We start from the raw sequence: 22,278 nt of genomic DNA, 5'->3' as shown, positions 1-22,278 counted from the left end.
TTTACTTTACTTTAGTACTAATTGATAGCATGCATTAATACTTTGAATCATTAACGCGTTAGCTATGATAAGATACAGTTACGCACATATTTCTTTTAACGAATCACAAGAACAGTGACAGGCACAAAAAATAAATATACGCTAGAGTTATCTATAAATACTTTAATGGCAAATTATATACAATCGAAACGTAATAACATACACAGTTACATCGTTTAACATTGCTTTCACTTTCATACTTTCGAGCATGACAAACATTTAAAGGAGCACGTGCATTTTACTTTATATCGGTTTACATGAATCTTAAGTTATCGCTGCTGTATATGCCCATATGGTCCATAGACCATATATATGGTCTACATAGGAGAGTATGAAATAACGACTGAACGTTTTCTCCAGTTGGCCTAGAATAGAAATGAGCGTGAGTTCATTCTTGCGTGTTATTGTAATAAATGTCTGGGCGAGACAGAACATGAGATGAGTATATGACGTGAACGAGAATAGTAAATGGTCTAAGTCTCCATTGATAGATGTAATCGAAGCAATGAAGCTGGGTAGTTTAATTCTTAAATTAATAATTGAGCAACCAATCGATCATATCTTATGCAATATTCCGCTGTAACACAATTTTAGTATGGATATCTCGTGGTGCGCCGCTTTCACAACACTACCTGTCTGCAGAATTTAAATTGTAATTATCCGTACCCATGCAACGTGCAGAAACCCCTGTTTGTTTATATATATTGAACGTTTTTGAATTTTTATAATACGTTATTTAATATTCCTGCAGCATTTTAAAAGAAAGGTAAGTTGTGTAATGTATCAGAGTTATGTGTGTACTATTAATAAGACCTCAAATAGATTTTGTTGCAGTAAACAAGTGATTTCGTTTTGAATGATATTATCATACCAAATCGCATTGAACTAATATGCCTTTGTACAACTATCTCATCAACTTGTTGTTGCTTATTTGTACCGTCAAGAACATGTTAATGTAATTGAACTAAGAAATGCATGCTTTAATGCATTGGAATATTTGCAACAATACAAGGTAAATGACGAAAATGCTTTATAATATGTAAATAATCCAAACTAAACAAAACTATGGTAATAATTTCGAGGATATATTATACAGTAATAGTATAATTATATAAAAAGGAATTTATCGAAGAGACGGTACTATGGAGTTTAGATCATTAAATAGATTAAGATCATGATTTCTACTTCATCTCTTCACGAGTATAAGATATCGTTTAATCAAGCTGCAGGCATTTGCGCCATTAAGTGAAAACTATGATGTATTACAAATAATGACAAAACAGTATAATTTGCCTTGAACTGAATGTCACCATTTAATATTGATTGCTTTTATTCATCGATTCGTATTGTGCTTTTAAATTATCTCCAATGGACATTAACACGTCCAAGCCATTTGCACGCAACATTTATCTACGAAACGTGTCGGTATCTCATTTTGTCACTTTTAATTTTAGTATCACCCGTACCTCGTGTTTATTATATTAATAAGAAAATATTATGAATTTAACAACGCCACATCAACAATGTAATCGAAATGCCATTTAAAAAGATTATAAAGCAATACATTTTAAAAATAACTAAATTAATTACTGTCTGAAATAGAAATATATTACTATGTAAAATATTTTTTCATCAGTCTTAAAGTTTTTCATTGATAATGTTCTTGTCAGTAAAAACAAACACCACCATTAAAGCAGGTATATAGCTGCCATTAAAGTGTATTTGAAATCAATCAATTGTTTATATAGTTTGATCGAAAACAGGTAGGTAAGGCATTGAGTCACGGAGGGTGACCGGGGTGCGTTCCACCCCGCCACTCGACCCGTCGCCCTGTGACGTCACCATGAGTCACGTCTGTCTGTGCCAGAATAGACTACAGCTAATGTTTACAGTTTACGCGATCTCACCTTATTTTGTACTTTAAAAGACGTGACAATGGCAATATTTGGTATGCTATCACACAATGTCGCATTGAAGTTTACACAAAGAATTAGTCAGTTTGTACGCTGCAGTTTGCGAAGTGGTATTATATACGAAACTTATTTACTTGCTTTTTTGGATGTGGTCTTAAATTTTGTATTCTTTGATTTTTTTTTCTTTTTTTATATCATATAATTACGTTTTATATACAATTCGTGTCCATTAAATAATTATCTTAAATAAATATTAGGAAAGTATTCTGTAATTTAACTCAACCGAGTATGACGTTATTTTACACAAATATAACAGTTAACAACATGTATTATGTACTTCCATAAAGGATTCCATTAATTATATAAAACGAGAAGTTATGTTATGTTATGTTACGAACAAACGTAATTATTGTATAATACTGGCATAAATGATCGTTCAATACACAGCTTAAATACATCCGTATTGTAAACCTTTGTAAAGCAGTGCAGCTCGAATGTGTATAGAAAATGGATCGTCAGGGGTCAGCTAATGGTTCCAAGCTCACTTACTGAACGCTGATATGTTGATGCTAAATTATTTTTCCAATTACGAAGTATGATAAAGGGTACGTTCGAAGAGTACCACATAATAATTACGCACCTAACATATATACAATAGATATAAAAAGGAAAAGTTGTTTGTTGGTAATGAGTAATATTTGTTCCACATAAAAGTAGGACAACGTATGCATCTATATTATAACATATTCGTAAACGTAGTTAGTATCACTAAATAATAATAGTTAGTGGCAGTGATTAATTAATTATTTATGAATAATAACTGACATCACAAAATTCTTATCTCATTTAACTGATTAATAGGTATTATATTACAAAACATTCGGTGCTTACCGGTTTTAGATACAATTATGTCACCTGTAGCTGGGTCGAGTGCGTGTCGTAGTGAAACAAGAGTGCTCGTCGCCTTGTACACTTACTTGTAGGGCTTTAAAGAGCCTATTTGACACAGTACAGATCATTGTTTGAGAACATTATTTCGTTCCACTCGAGCAGTCGGAATTCGAGTTTAAGGTTATAATAATCGATCATAGTTCTACATTCATATAATTCTATAAAGAGATGCAACTTTCTTTGCATTACCATTACCCGTTTTAAAATAATGAATGTCTATATTCACGTCGCGTCTCTTGTATATTTTTCCATAGTGATTATATATAAAATATATTTTTTTTATTAATGCACCTATGTGCACAGCCAATTTAATAGTGTTATATACTTATATATTGACCGGTTAATCAAATTGGCTAAAAGTCTGGTACTTTAGTCCTGCGTAGGTATTGTATCGTTGTATTGTTGTCATTTTTCATCTTAAACTATCTTGAACAACGGTTCTTTGCGTATCGATCTATGCGTTCTTGATTACATCATTATTTTGCGTATTATAGTGCACGTATAAAATGTTTCATTTCATTCTGTATAATGTATATACTATAGAATTGTACGATAAAAGTGTTATCATAGAACATCATATTACAAAATCGTTACAGGCTATTATTGATTCCGTGAACACAGGACAATCTTATCAGCTCGGTTGTATTGTTTTTCGATAAAGTATGGATGAGTAACGAGATTTAATTTCCTAAGGCCGAGGCTAGGGCGTTCCTCTTGCGTGACTCATTATTATTAAAGCGATTGGTCGCACCAGGTTCCGGTGTGACTCCGCATCGATGTCGGCGCATTCAAGATGAAACGGAAATAAACGTATGAACAGCGTGTGAAAGGTTACCGATTGCAGACAAAGAAACTTTAATGCTATGTAATTTCTGTTTTGTTCTTGTGTGCATAACATGAGAGAGGTTATGCTAAGCGAATCGCTGGCGCATGAACTCCGCGCTACCATTTACGTAAGTTTAATATCAATGCAAATGAGTGGAAACATTTTATAATAAGTAGGAAATCGGAGCCGGAAGGTGAACATATCTGGCTGAATTCAGCGTTTGAAACTATTGTGTTACGGATGATCTTTATGTCGTCTGTGTAAATATCGCAATATCTAGATATGGCATTGACATTCAACTGAGGCGTGAAAATAGGTACGAATGCATAAACATATTAAACATAGACAGCAAGGCCATTGCTCGAGAGTCGCGATGTAATCATAGTCAACAGTATCGTTAACAACACCATTATCTTAGAAACTAAACAATAGACACGCCACATCAATGTCTAGGTACGTGTTTGTGCGTTTTGGTTTAACAACATTGGACAACCTGCGGCGTTTCTATGTAAACATTTGAAACAGGTTATTTAATTACTGTCAATTTGTTCAGTCCATGTGATGTGTCCCACATATGTTGTAAAACTGTCTTGTGAAAAGTGAGATAAAAACCATAATCCGTCACGTATTAGCGGTCAATATATTTGGTATTCCAATAATTAGCCAAGGTAGTCGGGAGGTTGTACACGTGTCGGTAACCGCCTGTGATGTGCCCAGCATACTGATGATACTCTAACGTACTGTGAACGCATTCCGAGGTTGTGGCGCTATAGCTAATTTTGTAGCTAATAGAGGTATTCTAATATGTTTGAACGTAGTTTTGATGTCTCAAAAAAGGATCGTGACGTGAATAGTGAAATGGATGTAGTGGATTCGTAAGATCGAATCGAATTTATTATAGAAAATAAAAAAAAAAAACGAATAATCGGTATCTTGCGAGAGTGTTAGAGATATGATGACGCTTAAATATTATATTTGAAGATATAAGTTATAATTTTACATAAACAGAAGGTTGGTAAAAATAAAACCTATGCTGGGATAACTTACCGCTAACTAAGACTAAGAACATTTAAGTGTCGGCGTTATAAACGTATTGTGTTAATGATGCTGTTTCAATATTATCTGCTAAGTATTCGCACTCGGATCATGTTGCGCTGCCGTATCTCGGAAAATGATCATAGTTGTCGTTCCAGTTCTCCCACGTCCAGCCGAGAAACTCCCACAGAGTCGATATTGCCACAACATGGCCAATGAACCGTGTCACGTCTATATTAAAGAATTTAACAAATGAGTTAAAATGAACCTTTCACTCTTCATGACATCAATACACAAATTCTCACAATAACCACAATTGTAAATGGAAAATAGTTGTTCGGCTATGGTCGTAAGTAATTTTTTTAAATAAAAACATAATGAGAAGCAATTTATTTTTTTATCGTTTGCCGTTGATGATGCGTACAAGCTGACTCGCAATTATGACAGAACGAAACCTCGTTAGACGGGATTCTAGAGGCGAGTGAGCCAACGGTATATCCAGTATAGATAATGAACGCTTGTCGCAGCCTATATCTGAAGACAGATGACTATAATAGCTATTAATTGCAGAAAATTAAATAACTGTTATGTTCTAGGTGACCAACTTAAAATGGCATAAATAAACATCTACGTATTATAAGATTATTATATTCATTGGGATATAACTTGCTCCTTATTTGTAATATTAAAATTAAGTAGACAAATACATTAATAATAATGTATGTATCTAGTTTCATAAGCCTAAAAATCTCTCTTGCTCTTTTACGACGTATAGTAAAAAAATTATTGAATGATAAATGATCAGGACAATGGGATAAACTCATGAAATTATTGCGTTGTCACCGATCCTTCATAAGTGTACAAATTTTGAATTAAATCTGTCCGCTTAAAGTGGGTCAAAATTGAGTCTAATGGAGTCGATTTCATACATACATACAGATAAAGTTAATAAAAGCTTATTAAAATTATAGTTCTAGCAATATGAAGATGGTTATCAACATGAATATATTCATGCATTAAAATTGTGTGCAGTACCGATCCTTGACGTGTAATAGACCGCTGTGTTACACGAAATGTCACTACATTAAAGTCAGGACGCATAAAGGACTCTGTATAGTAATCACTTAACAATACTGGCATTGTGTTTGCTGACAGCCATATTTTACTATCGACCAATCAACACGCGATGCACGCATGGATTCAAAATTTTACAATTTACATACCCAGGATTTTGAGTCCAATTTTTAGACTTTATCTTTTTTGTGGCACAAAATTAATTAAACCTATTGATTAGGTTGAATAAAATTAAAAATAAAAACATTTTAAGATACATTTTATAATGTTTAAATTTTATTTGTTTGTAAATGTTGCAATTTAAATGTTAGTAATTTTAGTAATTAATGGTATAACTCGCAGTGTGAAGCATTGTTTGGCCCACGATTAATTAATGTTAATAGTTACAACACTTCGTCAGCCGCCGTTGGGAAGAGAAGTGCTTTGCTTATAATTCTAGCGCACGTTTCCGTGCTATTTGTGGCCACTTGTTTAGTCGACTAGCCCTTGATATTGATCGTATGCACGCGTTTCGTAAACTATGAAAGGCGTCTGCTTAAGATTTGTTATTAAACCATAATAAAACCAAATTACACTTGGTTTTTTAAAAATACCTAAGAGGAATATACGTATGATTAGATGTAAAGGATTTAAATGTGATAATATTACGTTTAATGTTATAATAAAGCTAGGATAGCGGTCTCATAGGTGTCGTTGCACCCGTTCAATCGCGCTAGAGTCAAGGGCGGCCGCGTCGTGTCGATGCGTTGACGGAGACGTCAAAGTCGCGTGCGCATCTTTGCACGCAATCTGTTACTTGTGGGAATGTTTTTTTTTTTAATACTACCCGAGAAAGTAATACTTTCATAAAAACTTTATACTTAAATTCTGTTGATTTGTAGCAATTAAATGGAATACCTGTATCAGATACCTGACACATATACTTAATCATACATAATTTCATTGTTTGTTGTCATGGTTTTATAGAATCGAATATGTCAAGGTTATAACTATGTATATGAAGAATAAAGGGATTTTTAAATTGGAGAAATTTTAATGTAGTGAGCCTAAATGATTGCCAAGTCTAAGAATTATTCAAATGATTTATTCTATTTAAAAATATATTTTTGGAGTGAACAACATTATAATGAATACTAAGAGTGCGAATGCACGCTGTGATCGTTTCGTTTATCGCCAGTTGTGCGTCAGTTTCCGTCGACATTAACTATCGCGATCAACTTCCTCCTGTGTTGTGACGACCAAGAGCTCGTTGTAATGTGTAATATTTGCCTTGTCCACAGGATCAATATGATAACTTAGCCGCCCATACACACAAAGGAATCGAGTTCCTAGATAAATACGGTAATTTTGTTAAGGAGAGATGTGCGATAGAATTAGAATACGCTGGCAAACTCAGGTAAGATGTTTTACTTCATTCAGTTATATTATATAGTGCCTAAATTTGTAAATTTAGAGACTTCTTTAAATATCCAACAATGTTTTTGCATTTATTTAAAAAATAAAGTAAAGGTCTACCTCTCTATAATTAACTATCTATTTATGTATATATTAATTATTATTGAATTTTTAGTTTTATAGCACTGAAATGCTTTATAAATAAGAAATTTTTAGATTTGAAAAAACATGCAATTTTTCAAAAATTTCTCACATTAATTATTGTTAACTTGTTTACTAAACATGTATTTGTGTTTTATAAATCAGTAGAAAGCATGCAAAGCCTTTCACTCAAGCACACAGTGAGAGAGTGATGTGTGTTAAACATAAAATTAAATGATAAACAGTCTTATGTAAGAATGGGCAAGGAAGGATAAGTCGAAGTCACAAGAACCTGTATCGCTATATTTGTATATTAACTAATGGGTAGACTGTCCACTTTCACTAGATATATTATCGCCTACCGAATGTATATCATATTTTTTACATGATTCTTATTAATTTGCTGTTCGCATATGTGCTGTTTATATAGATATATTATTGATATAATAACGGTGTTTTATGATGCGCTATCAATTTTAATGTGTGGAGTTTAGCACAGATGTGCAAGAAGCTTAGAAATTAGCTTTTTATTATATAAGTAGCCCATATTTTTTTTTTATTAACAACGTGTTTAAGGAAGTGTATAATTTGCCACTGTAAAGTATAAATTAAAAGCAATAACAGAGCGATGAGTTCCAAAAATAGTTTAATGTAATGTAGGATTTATTATCCTACTGTTCGTGATATGTGTAAATTTAAATTTTGTACTTGTTTTCAGGAGGCTGGTCAAAAACTATCAACCTAAAAGAAAAGAAGAGGATGAGTACCAGTAAGTTTATTGAACACGTCCTTTTGTTATAGACTCAATGAATACTTATTTATTATAAGTATTCATTGAGTCTATAACAATAAATACAACTAAACCAAATGCATAACATAGCACATATATTGTCAATCAGGATAATTGTGAACAGGGGTGATTGGAAAAATATCCTTATAGCTTTTCCTGTAATTGCAAAACGTTTGAAAATCTTTAATCTAATAAATCTTTATAGATATATTATATAAAAATATTGTCATTAGAAAAAATAAAGTTTTTTAACTTAGTTAACAATAACCCTGATTGACTACACAGAATGAGAGTGATTTTGAACACATATTTGTTTACACGTTTAAATTCTAGATACACACCATGTAAGGCATTTAAAAAGCTGCTTCAAGAGTTAGGCGACTTCGCGGGACAGCGCGAGGTTGTGGCGGAAAACTTGCAGTCCAACGTGGTGCGTGAGTTGCACTTGCTCGCCAAAGAGTTGCGCGAGGAAAGAAAGGTTTGTTGTTTGATATTAATGGGCTACCTCGCTACTTCATAATCCAGGTATAAAATGGTCTATGCTTCTTCATATAACGGCCTACATAATATGTTTCAAGTTTCATACAGAACCGAAGTCAGTAGGATAGATGAAGACTGGCTGATCTGGTTTTTTACCAATATAATAATTAATACTGAATAACATGCCACTGCTGAATATTATAAAAATTATAATTGACATGGAAACAATGTGTACGCACACATATACAAATAGCTTCCATTAGCGTATTTGCTTACGTGTGTGCCTACACATAATATCCGTTCTTAAGTTATAAATGGTGCAGAAACTCTAGTTTTGATATTGGATATTGGTATTAGGTTCATTTATAATCACAATGATTTTTACACTACAGTTCCATGGCTCGACCTTCAATGAGGCACCGGCACAACATTTAGTTACATTACTCATTCGTGCATACTGCTGCAAATAATTAATCATTCTTAATATAATTAAGTCGTCTGATTGATGAATGCATTACATTTTTTTGGGTTTAAACTTCTTTGTGTTCAAATGTAATCTATGAAAAATCTACTCAATGTTTCCATTTATTATTATGCTTTTAATTGCGTCAGTTATTCCGTTTAAATTGAAGGATTTTCTATGTTTTATAGAATAAACATCTTTAACTTATTTATTAAATGTACTGTTTGCGTCCGTTTTTCTGGATACGATGACTAAGTTCAGGATTGGAAATCTGCGGTTGGTTTTCTTACATCAATATTGTGAAAAGGAAACCAATCGAACAAAACAGAAACGATTGTTATTCAACCTTGGCATTCATTGCAACGTTTATTAGGAATTCGCTATTAGCAACATTTATAGCTTCATTAATTAATGTAGTATCCTAAAATTTATGACTTCATAGTATTTGGAAGTAATAGAAGCATTATGTATTGTTATGGGAAAAATTTATGACAGTAAATGGGTCATATGATAATCAAATTCAAAATTGTAATATTCATTCATTAAAAAATTAAAACTTGTATTCTTTGAAAATTCGACTCTAATTTCGATGCCTTTCGCGCTGGGCTATCGTCCACGTCATGATCGTTATCGAAGTAATTTCTTGTTTAGTTTCATAAGGAAGGTCGCCACTCCCCTCTTCTACATAGATTATATACGTGCCTCACCAGTCGTAGTTATATGAACTAATTACGAAGATGAATTTTCTCACTAGGCAGGAATTCTATAAATTCATCACAGCGCCTGTTTAGTTAACCGTACGTTACGCGCAACAGTGCACAATTAATTTGTTCGCAATTCCCGCATTCCAGCAACACTTAAACGAAGGTGCAAAACAAATGGCGGTGTTGAACACGGCGGCGGGCGCGCTGGAGCGCGCGCGGAGAGCGTACGAGCGCGCCGCGAGAGAGTCGGAGCGGGCGCTCGACGCTTTCCAGAAGGCGGACGCTGACTTCAACCTCAGGTGATGCATGTTGGTTACTATGTTGTTGGTATTTGTTGGCGTATGTGCGGTGGTGTGTTTGGAACAAAATATATAGGTGGAATGAATGTATTTTGTTTTACATGCAAGGTTTCGTAAAATATTTTTTACCTATTTTTGATACGTATTGTTGATATCGTGTTCGATGCATTGGTATAGCTAAATTAGCGAAATATATGAATTACCTATAAGTAATATTCTTTTCTTGTCCTCGCCGTTTCATTATTTCCTTGCCGCAAAAAATATTTTATGACAGCGGCGATATTATAGTTGTACATCGATCATCAAAAATCGACAAAAAATTACTCAGTGCTAAAAATCGAGTCCTTCTTTATTTATACCGCGTTGGCACTTCACGAGTAAACATTGTGAATCTCGCGAATTCCCATAGGGCGGGCGATGACTCCAACCCCAGGTGGATTAAAGCTGTTTTTTTATTCGTTTCATGTCTGCACTCCACCAACGTGTAATAATGACGTAGCAACAGTTATTTTGACTATATGCCGACGTTTTCATACATTTATGTTTCCCATTTAAAAACCAGCATTTTAACTACTGTTCGCCATTACTCGTCAGCGATGCCTAAAAGCTTTCAAGCTATTTTATGTTTCTCGATATAGTTGTAATCATACATAGTATATTTATAGCGTTTGATGATTTGATAACAGTTAATCAGTAGTTCCGAGAATAATATCTATAAATTTTTTCCAATACCGATATGTGGGAGTTTATGTTGTCTGTTTATTATATAGGTCAATCATTATTGAATATTATCTCTGAAAGAGATGTCATCTCAGAAACGGTTATTTCCATAACAGCATGACATCACGGCCGAAATGTTTACAAATTCGAGACATTCAATTAAGTATTTAGTATGCCCGTCTTTGGTTCGTTTAGCTACCATTAAAGAAAATCTAGGCCGTCTGACACGTTACACGATACAATGGCTTAGCGCTGCGTTAGTTTATTCACCCACAAGTCACTATCTCATTGTTGAATTGTTAACAAATGCACCGGGACGTGCAGTTTTGAATTTTGAAAAGCTGGTAACAGGAGTTGCGTAAACAGAGAGCGTTTTTCGTTGACTATGTAACATTCACGGCATTTTCGTGAACGCGACTAAAAAATATGCATCGATTTGTAGGCCGACATTTCGTATTTATTGTGCCGTTATGTATTCGCATTTTTGCAATGATATTACTTCTGCCTACATGCAAACGAGACTTCTTAACTATGTTAATTGAGAATTACGCAATGGTTAGCATTGTTTTTGTTTTTACATTACAGTCGGGCAGAGGTTGAAAAACAGAAAACAAATATGAAATTAAGAAGCCAAGCGTGCGAAGATGCGAAACAAGAATACATGGACCAATTACGAAAGACAAATGAAGCACAGAGACAACACTACGAACAGAGGCTGCCTCATGTATTTAAACAGTTACAGGTAACTTATTCTTATGTCGCAGGCATAATTTGAAGTACATACATCAAGGATAATGTTACAGAATGTAAAGCAATTTATATGATTAGTTGATACATACACATTTAATTAATCAATTAAATATTGCTATTAGCTGTTGAATTATGCGAATAATTCCAACTTGTTCCTTATTAAAATAACGTTCAAGTGTAGGCGCCATGCACTTCGGCACGTCGCCAACTAGGTCGCGTGGAAAGCCACGAATTGTAAAACAACTCTATTTTTGTACACAAATAAACTAGCCGACAACACGAGCTTTAAACAACCTTTTGTTACAGGACCTAGACGAGAAGAGGATAAAAAATATAAAAAATTTCATGTTAAGTTCAGTGGACGTGGAGAGAAAAGTATTTCCAATTATAATGCAATGTTTAGACGGTATGGAGCAGGCTGCCAACAGTATTAATGAAAAAGAGGTTAGTATAAAAAATACAATGCGTATTCACGACAATAATGTGTTCAGCATTCGTCTCTTTAATAAATCTTTTTATACGTTACATGCTCAATGCTTCGTTTTAAACATAACAAAAACTCGTTTAAACCGTTCTCCCTTTAAATTGTTTTATCTTACGTGTAATTTAATTTCCCTTTTTATGTTTAAAATATCTAGTATTTTTGACCTACACGTATGACCTTAATGTCGTTTCACTTTGAGTTTTTATGGCCTTAAATACGCGAAGAACTGAGCCTTTCTTAGCATCGCGTCTGTTTGGCAGCTTAACTGATTAAGGATAATCGGATAACCGACATTCATCAAGCCATACGAGTTTTTCAAGGTCGCTTAAATGCCGCAAATCTTCCTTTAAGCCATTGTAAGCAAGCATTAGTGTTGTAATATTGCAAAATATTAATCTATATATCGATAAATGGTTAGCTTCTATACAGACACTTAATATTCGTGTATTATGATATGTATTTAAAATACATATTATAAAGATTTTTTTAAGATGCATCTTTTGTATTTTTATGGTTAATTTAGTTTGTAAAATGGGTATGTTTCCAACATATAGTATTCCTATTAAAAGATTAAAATTAATGCATTCACTAAATATGTATTCAATTATAAAAAGCATATTGTTGCATATTTTATACAATGCAGTTGTTGACGTGAAGTAACTATATACCAAACAATGGCGCATAAACAAACGCTGACCCAATGCGATCGGCGTTTATTGCTACCTTAGAACGATTGAATAGTGATAAATAATAATAGATTTCGCTTGATTTTGAAGTATCTCTACAAAGATGTAACTTAAAAATAGCATTTTAAAGTTTTAAGATTGTTATGACGGTGGTATGATATTAAGATCCACTTCCTCATCTCCATTTGCTGAGACAAACAGAGAGGGTTACTTGCGCATTTATATTAAGTAGGGATAATGGGAATGATCATGAATTCAGAATTGCGTCCAAATTTGCAATCTTGTTTTCAAGCATGACTATAGAACGGTGACTTGCTAGCAATTTTTGCCTACATTACTTTTGGAATTCTCTTGCTTTTTGAATTTCTTTTCCGGTATTAAAATACGGTCGTGGTAATGCTCGTGTTTATTTGTTAAATTTTACTATGGTTATTACAATAAATGAAACTCAACCTACGTATTACATAAGCCTGTCTTATCTTGCACAAAACGATTTCTTTCAAGTTAACGGAGGTAGGAGCCTAGGTATTAATGATCAATACATGATTAACTTAAAAAAAAAAGAATTTCCAAATACAGACAAAACATAGAATAAGGTTTTATTCCGGTATACAAGCTCCTGCCAAGTAATATATCCATTGAGACGTTTTTCCGTAAAAGAGTAACAACGCTCCATCCTTACTAACTTTCTCAATTGTAATATTACTGGAATATATTAAGAATGCAATAAAATGTATTGTTTTGTTTAAATTGTAATTTTCTGGAATAAAAAAATGTGTCTTTCGTTCTGTCTTTCTAAAATAATAATGCGTTTCTCATTCCAGGACACCCAGTTAGTAATAGAGAGGTACAAGTCGGGTTTCATGCCGCCCGACGACTACCGTTTCGAAGCGGCCACCGGTGCGGACGCGACGGACTCCGCGGTGCCGCATCCGACCCACAACCACCTCACCGCCGCCAGGGGGACCGTCTCTGGGAACAGGATCAAGAAGAGGGGGGGCCTTCTGTCGATATTCAGTTCGAATAAGGTGAGATTTTAGGATAAGTGCACTGCTTACCATGGTAGAGTGGAATTGGAAATGTTTGTGGATTGTGCGATTGTAAGTTCTTTAGAGATCATCAAATATGATAATAACTGTATGGAAAATGGACGATATGTCAGTGGTTAGAGTATTTTTGAAGATGTGAAGTGGTATGGAGATGTTTAAAGTATGTATGTATTAATCTTAACAGATTACAATTGTCAAAAAATGCTACTGTAGTGGTGTGAGGCCGAGTATATTTTTATGCAAGAAAATCTTCTTGATAAATTATTGCAATTATCCTATATCTAATGAGAATCTTGCTGATTATTATTCACTACTCTGTGTAATGGACTGGACTGCGAAAATATTTTTTTTTTAGTTGTGGGTTACTAAAAATGCTTTATACTATTAAGTGGGTACTGGTGCAATACTTAATCATATTTATATTTATTACAGTAACTTTTGTGCTAAGCAAAGCATTATACAATATATCTGGCTTAAGCTAAAAATTCGTCAGGAAATTCGCTTGCCAATTAGGTCACGTTCTGCTCTTATAGTTTTGATTTATGATTGACCTGAATGTTAACTTCAGCAGCAGAATTTATAGCCAATGTATTTTATAGAGAATATTAAAATTTCAGAATCCTTATATTATTTATACATAGATGTTATCTTTACTCTATTTAGATTGCATGGTATAAATTTTTTTTACATATTCTGTTTATTTGATGTCCAATACTTTATTTTGTTGTTTAGTATTTATTTATGGTATAAGTTGTAGGTACTAATATGATTTTATCTGTTATTCCCTATGATCCCTACCTAACACGGGTATAAACAACCAATTGATATTATTGGCTGACGGCGGCCGGTGTAATGGAAAAAGTAAGTCGACCCGCTGTGGTGGGACGTAAGTTGTTGGCATGAGGCTTCGTCGTTTCCTAATATCCCTCGAACCTTTCCTATCATCATTCTCACAAATTCGCTGGAGACATTAATATGAAAATTATTAAGTTCCACTCAAACTAGCTCGAAATTTCGAATCGAATTGAATTCGAATTCGTAAATCGAGTTAGTTTTAATATAATACTAACTCTTGAAAAGTGTAAAGATAAACGTCATGTAAAGCGATTGAAGAATACGCCTGAAATTCTGATTTAATAAGGTTTCTTAACAATGAGTAAGGGAACCTTATTGACCAAACTAGTACTGTTATTGCTTCTAATTGATTACACATTTTTTTTTTGTTTATGATATGCTATAAGAAGATATAATATGCTTTTTTTCGATTAAATTTGTAATATTATGTTCGAACTCGTTGCAAGTCTCCAGCTCACTAATCCCAATCACTTGAACTTTCCTGTCACCAGCGAGTCGAAATTACTAAGACAATTCATCACCTCACTTTAATGTTTTATTTGTGCTTACATCTGGACTCTTATTATGACGCTAAGTCCACAATATCATTTTTCTTTGTTGAATTTTTTATTTAATATTATTTGTTTGCTTTTGTTTCGCTCCCGTACGTTTCGGCTACAGAAGATTATTGAGGCGTGCAACTCGATCAAGGTCAGTCAGCGTGGCAGTACAAATGTTTGATAACATTCACTTTTCACTTGATTATATTATTATTGTTGTTTATAGGTATTGCACATGAGGTCACGTAGCCAATAACAAAATCTTGATTTTTAATTGAAAGATGATAAATTTCAAGGAAATATTCTTAATTTTATAAATCACCAAAAATGATCTGTCAGTTACGTTATGGATACATAGTCCATAACGTATTTATGGATTAATTGTACATTTTTAAATTAAAATCATTTTTGTTTTTCTGTTTTCCGGAAACGCGAATGTGAAGATTGGAAAGTTCTTAGTAAGCAATGTTGAAACATATTGCTATTGATCATTGTATTAAGTAACGACATCAGTAAATATGGCTTGGTTTCCATGGAACATAGTAAAATTCTTCTGTAGCCATTTATTTATCATCTGTTTTCTTTCACTCTGTATTTGTGTCGCTTAACCTTATCGATTTATTTAGTTTTAAGTACTTAGCCTTATTTGCTACTTATGCTACTAATGCTGTTACTAATTTGGTTTCTTATTAATTTTATTCATTCACAGTATCACCGTTAATAAATAAAAATCTTGGCAAGTTTGATCCACGAAAATTAATTTAGATTAATGTCATTGTTAACTTAGATATACAAGCATAATGTATATATGAGTGTATTTAATACATTATATTCGTGTATTTATTCAGATATTTATATTTTTTCGTCATAAAATATAATCCTATATTTTAAACGGTCTAATTTTATGTTATTAATATTTAACAGAATAACATGTCGATGGATGGAAAGGAGGATTATTCAGATTTGCCGCCGAATCAGAAGAAAAAGAAGCTTCAAGCAAAAGTATCAGAATTAACTAAACAGGTGAGTAAACATAAACGTCATGGTCGTTTTTAATATAAAATTTACAAGATCCGAACTGTTCCTGTATTTTTTTTTAATTCATAAGGAAGGAAATATACAATCATGAGGTTTTACCCGCAAAGTTCTCGATTCCGTTGTTTTTCCACAATAAACATCCTGTGTCCTCTTTAGCAGTAGCTAGAGAGAGAAAAAGAACTAAAGCATTTGCAATCAAATTAGTACAATTAGGTATTGCTTTTGCCCGCGGCTTTGCGCGCGTAAATTCGGAGTAGTTTATTTAATAGATATTATTATACAAGTAAACCCTCCTCTGAATCGCTCTATCTTTTAAAAAAAAACCCATCAAAATCCGTTGCGTAGTTTTAAAGATTTAAGCATTATGTATGCATTATGAGACTTAGGGGTAGAGAAAATGACATTGTTTTATAATATGTAGTGATGGTTTTTGAGACGACAAATATTCGTTAAAAATTTGACGCTCGTCCCGGCTCCGCCCGGATGTCAAGATTCAAGTTTTATCTCAAAGGAAGCATTTAATTGGGATAAAAAATATTCTATCACCCAAGTCAGCTCATACCTTGTTTGTACACCAAAGTTCATCAAAATCCGTACAGCAACTTCACGTAATCGACGGACAAATATCCAAACAAAGAAACTTTCACATTTATGATATTAGTGTGATTTATAATATTAATATGATATGGAAGGTTAACGAATACAGAATAAATTTAATAAACTGAAACTTCTAATGATAAGTTAAATTAATAACGTAATATGTTTCATTTTCTGTCTTGGCCAGGTTGCACAAGAACAAGCCGCTATGGAAGGTCTGATGAAAATGAAAGGAGTGTATGAAACAAACCCAACGCTAGGAGATCCCATGACGGTAGAAGGTATTGTAATATTTCTATTGTAATGGTTACTAGCTGCGCCCCATCGTTTCACCCGCGTTAGTCCGTATCCCGTAGGAATATCGGGATGATAAGTTGCCTATATGTTATTCCAGTTGTCCAGCTGTCTACGTACCGAATTTCATTGGAATCGGTTCAGTAGTTTTGGCGTGAAAGAGCAACAAACACACACACATCCTTACAAACTTTCGCATTTATAATATTATTAGTAGGATAGTTTCTACGCTATTCTGGATATCTTTCAAATAACCTTATAGTGAATTATGATAAATTTATACAAATATTGATTTATATCTTTTAATATTTTTTTTCTTTCAGGTCAACTCAATGAGTGCTGCGACAAATTGAAGAAGTTAAAGGCACAATTGCGCAAATATGAAGAATTGCTAGCGGAAGCGAACAATCAAGTATGCGCACCACCTCTGCACCCCACCGCCAGAACTAACGGATCTGCGCCTAATCAGGCGACTAGGTACGATTTTTTTTGCACATAAGCGCGTTATTTGTTGGTTAAAAAGAAGCTAAATTTGGGAATGCCATATTATATAGTAGTCTTATGAAAGTTGCTTCAGAACGCTACGTGAAGTTGGCGTTGTAATTGAAAATTTGTATTAAACATGCAATATACATATGTTTATTCAAGTAATGACTTAAACGCATTTGAATCTTTTATTAGTATCGTCCTAATCGTCCCAAAAGCGCGAGCGGGCTCTCCACTAAACCTATACTAATTTAACATTTATCTATACTAATATTATAAAGCTGCAGAGTTTGTTTGTTTGAACGGACTAATTTCAGTTACTACTGGTCCGATTTGAAAAATTATTTCAGTGTTAGATAGCCAATTTATTGAGGAAGGCTATAGGCTATATATTTACCACGGGCGAAGCCGGGGCAGATCGCTAGTACTAATTAAATCATAATTCAAATTCAAATTAAATTTATTTGCAAGAATGTAGTTACAAATTATAGATCTTATACAATTTTCTGCGGCTAATACATTCTACCCAAAGTTTGGGTGTGCAAATATTAAAATCAAAAATTAAATTAACATTAATGTCCTGCTTAATTCTCTTTTAATGTCATAAATTCTTCAATGTCATAATAATATATATAAATTGTTATATAGTATCGGCTCGAACAGCGAGTCGCTGTCCCGCTCCGCGTCCGAGTCGTCGGTGAGCACGGGCGGGTGCGCGGGCGGCGCGGGCACCGCGGCGGTCGGCCGCGCCGCCGGCGGCTCGCCCGAGAGCGGCCTCGGCGGGGAGCTCGCCGCGGCGCACGCGGACCACCACGCGGACGACCACCACGACGACCACGACCATGACCACGATCACGATCACGAGTCGGACTTTGATTACTACTACGAGCCGGATCTGCAGCCGCTGGGGTACTGCAAGGCGCTGTATGCGTTTGAAGGTAGTGTATTTTCATGTGGAATTCAAGTGTAAATATACAGAATTGTAGACGACGATATAGCTTACGTGACTCACTTATTATGGGTGCAATAGTTTGTGAATTACAGGCATTAGAAATATATCTAATAAGTTCTAAGTTCACCTTCATCTAATACATGAATCCTAACATGCACCTTAATTTATTATGAAAATAAACTAATGACGTATTCCAAAATATCTATACCGCCTTTAAATTTCTCCAAATCGATGATAAAAAGGGCCAATTAGATGAAGTATACATAGAACTTTTAAACTTAGACCGTATATGTATGTACATATGTATGTAATGTGAATTGCAGCGAACGGCACGGGCTCTACGATGCGCATGGAGTGCGGCGAGCGGCTGCTGGTGCTGGAGACGGACGCGGGCGACGGCTGGACGCGCGTGCGCCGCCACCACACGCGCGAGGAGGGCTTCGTGCCCACCACCTACATCGCCACCACGCTCTACGCGGACGCGCACGCGCACGCGCACTAGCCGGTGAGTGGGCGCGCACACGTGCACGCATAACGAACCACTAAGACTAACGCGCACGCACACTACCCGCCGGTAATTGCATACAAGCGCGTACGCACTCGCGCACCCACACATGCAGCCGTTAGTACAATACGACGCACACACGCCCACGTACACACACGAGTGCACTCACACATGACGCTCCTGCTAATGCATACAGACAAACACTCACATATACGCTTCATAATAGAGCGTATATGCGAGTGTTATCATCACACACTATCTATAAGTGCTGCTCACAAATACTACAACAAAGTTTCTATATGTTAGAGGAAGTGAATGATAACTACGTATTATGTAATACATCGACCTTTCTAATAATAATACAAATATAGATTTCTAATAATTAAAAGATTTTTTTAAATCTGTTGAGAATTTTTGACCTAAATCGTAAGAAACGAACTAACCTAGATAGCATCTCCACTTTCTCTTACTTGAACGCGTATTTGATTAACACCTTATTATCATAGCCTCCTTTGATAATCTAGAGGCGTACGGCACCTGTATATAAATTATTTGTAGATATTTCTATGACGCTAAGGATTTAAGAATACTTCGAAAATATTAACTGAAACTGAGAATGTATTGAACGAATGCCTGGTGATTTTTTCTGTGGACCGACCTAAAGTACTTATAGTTTCGTAAGAAATGCTCATGGTAAAAATTTGTTAAAACAATGTATCAACAATTTTGCTAGAAACTAGAAACTTATGTATTGTCGCTCCTCGGCCGCGAAACTTTTAACGTGCCTTAAATGCGAAAGTTTGTAAGGATGTGTGTGTGTTTGTTACTCTTTCACGCAAATCTACTAAACCGACTGCAATGAAATTTGGAACGTAAATATCTAACTAAATGATAACATATAGGCAACTTTTATCCCGATATTTCTACGGGATACGGACTAACGCGAGTTAGTCCGTAACCACGGGGCGCAGCTATAAACTAATACCCATTAATTGCTTGTAATTTAAGAAGTTTGATCGTAATATTAATATGTATTATTTTTGAATATTGGATATTTATTTAATACAATACCGAAAATCATAAAAAAATTATGTACTTCAAAATATAATAATAATAGTCTGAGGTCAAGATAGTTTCATTAAAAATTGTTCCAGATTATAATTTCATTCACATTCAACATCAATTAGTTAGTGGATAAAAAAGTGCGTTGGTCATGGACACTTTCGGAATCAGATTATATTTTAATGTCAAGTGACATTGACCTCGCTGTAAAATTTACTTCATTTCGAACACAATACAATCATCATCATAAATTCAATTTTTGGGTGGCCGTTAATGTGAATTTTTTGTGTATTCTGTAAAATACATTATCAAGAATTTCACTACTAGAATCGATCATTATATCTCGTTATTTTATAATTTTATTATTTGAATTTTCAGCATTAAATTTGTTAGTTACATATTAAAACTTAATACTAATTTACCGCACTATTTATTACACTTCATAAAAATCAATTTAAATTTTATTATGCATGAAGTATTAAAATTATTCTTTTTCAAATTTATTAGTTTATTATTTATTTAGTTTATTTATATTATTTAGTTTTGATTAATAAAGTTAAACTCAAACATGTATTTATTCAATTAGACATCTTATAGAATCACATTTCAATTGTCATAACATAGTTTTAACATTTACCAGTGGTTCGGAAAGCACTACTGAATTAACTAATTTTTTCATCAATTATATTATTATCCGCATTTTTATTGATTTTTACTATTCTTACTTCCGTTTAATAGTGTGAATGTAAAAATTAAACATAAATGCATGTTCCAGGCACCCCACGACCGTACTCCGCCGCAAAGCGAGGCGGCTTGGAGCACCTTGCGTGGTGTCATGGTAGCGGCCGCAGCGGAAGCCCAAGTGCGGCGCTTTGCGTAAACCTTCTTTGTGGCCTATATAATATAATATATTTTTGCTATAATTTGTCGTTTTGAAGCATGCCTTATATCGCCCCGGGCCGCCGAGAAGAACGAGAAATCATAATAACATTCCATGATCTTATTTATTGTGTATATTTTTTTTTTATTTTTTTGTTATGTGGCGTACATATTTTTCATGTATGTTCGTGTAACGTTAGGGTGTAATTTTGAAATGTAATATTTTTGTAACGCGTCATCTTCGTTGTGCCAGCTGTTTATGTGTTAAGGTATTTTTCGTACTTATGGTATAGAAATAACTTTGCTTTTATGTGATTCCGCCATTGTCTATTCGAAATTATAGCAAAAATAAGGTTAATTTAATTAATTTTTCACGTGTAATATATGTAAACTTTAATGTATTTCTATGAAGAGAGTACTCATTTCACTGACTTATATGCATTAATGAGTAAATGTAACGCTGTATCCGTTATCAAATGTATTATAAATGCTAATGTTAAATGAATCTTACTTAGTTATAATGCTAGCTAAATTTCGTAACTAGCCAATGCTACTTTATGAATATTTGCCGTATGCAAGAAATATCAATGTATTTATATATAGTGAGATGAAGGATGAATGAGTGCATTTGATTTTTATATAAAATAAAATATATGATGACAGAACCTCATGCGTTTTTTTTTGAACCTGATTAATGATTTGATTTCTTATGTAAAATGGCTTAATGTTAGTGTTTGTTTGGTGATAAAATAAAAAAATCTTAGTAATTACAAGAAAATTCACAGGAATACTTTATTTATACAGAAAATATCAAATAATATTATATCTATTTTATCATAATATTATTCATTAAAAATAATAAATAATAATGCTACAAATAATTTTGTCTGTCCTATAAGGATTATGAATTTTGTACATTATCTTATAAATTAAAACACTGATCACAATAGGTACAGACTTAGCTTTACGAATGTGAAATTGTGGGAAATTATTTGAAATATTAGCATATAACATCCGGCCAGCATCCGCATTATCAAGGGAATATATCGAGTTCAAGTTAATTTATAAATAATTGATTCTTGACCTTTCCGCCAGAGTGAGTAAATCCGAAATATTGAATTCGCAATTGTTGCTTATTACATATTATTTATGTCTTAATTTTGGAAGTGATTAGTCTTATGTAAGCCTTGTAATACAGCATAAAATTATAATCTGCCTATAACAATAACTAAATCGTATTGAAATTATATGCTATTACACATAATGAGTTCC

At 33.7% G+C, this 22,278-nt stretch overlaps 1 protein-coding gene across 6 annotated transcripts in view; it reads left to right on the top strand.

Moving 5' to 3' along the window:
• The window catches only part of LOC119829911 (formin-binding protein 1-like), a 34,662-nt gene extending 12,990 nt beyond the window's left edge, over positions 1–21,672 (top strand). Inside the window, exons 2-16 of one of the 6 annotated variants that reach the window (XM_038352623.1) lie at positions 7,119–7,234; positions 8,093–8,143; positions 8,498–8,642; positions 9,959–10,110; positions 11,416–11,572; positions 11,887–12,024; positions 13,575–13,778; positions 15,318–15,344; positions 15,637–15,651; positions 16,118–16,216; positions 17,016–17,109; positions 17,446–17,599; positions 18,257–18,546; positions 18,884–19,065; positions 20,903–21,672. In XM_038352623.1, coding sequence (XP_038208551.1) covers positions 7,119–7,234; positions 8,093–8,143; positions 8,498–8,642; positions 9,959–10,110; positions 11,416–11,572; positions 11,887–12,024; positions 13,575–13,778; positions 15,318–15,344; positions 15,637–15,651; positions 16,118–16,216; positions 17,016–17,109; positions 17,446–17,599; positions 18,257–18,546; positions 18,884–19,062 — 1,821 coding nt within the window. In that variant the 3' untranslated portion in view covers positions 19,063–19,065; positions 20,903–21,672. Of the gene's footprint in view, positions 1–7,118; positions 7,235–8,092; positions 8,144–8,497; positions 8,643–9,958; positions 10,111–11,415; positions 11,573–11,886; positions 12,025–13,574; positions 13,779–15,314; positions 15,345–15,636; positions 15,652–16,117; positions 16,217–17,015; positions 17,110–17,445; positions 17,600–18,256; positions 18,547–18,883; positions 19,066–20,902 lie in introns of all 6 variants that reach the window. The other 5 variants (XM_038352622.1, XM_038352625.1, XM_038352624.1 and 2 more) reach the window with 5 other exon arrangements.
• The last annotated feature ends 606 nt before the right edge of the window (positions 21,673–22,278 follow it).

The sequence above is a fragment of the Zerene cesonia genome, chromosome 11 (assembly GCF_012273895.1).
Source record: "Zerene cesonia ecotype Mississippi chromosome 11, Zerene_cesonia_1.1, whole genome shotgun sequence".
Lineage (NCBI taxonomy): Eukaryota > Metazoa > Arthropoda > Insecta > Lepidoptera > Pieridae > Zerene > Zerene cesonia.
The sequence above is the reverse complement of the archived record's forward strand: the minus strand, read 5'-3'. Positions and strand labels throughout refer to the sequence as shown.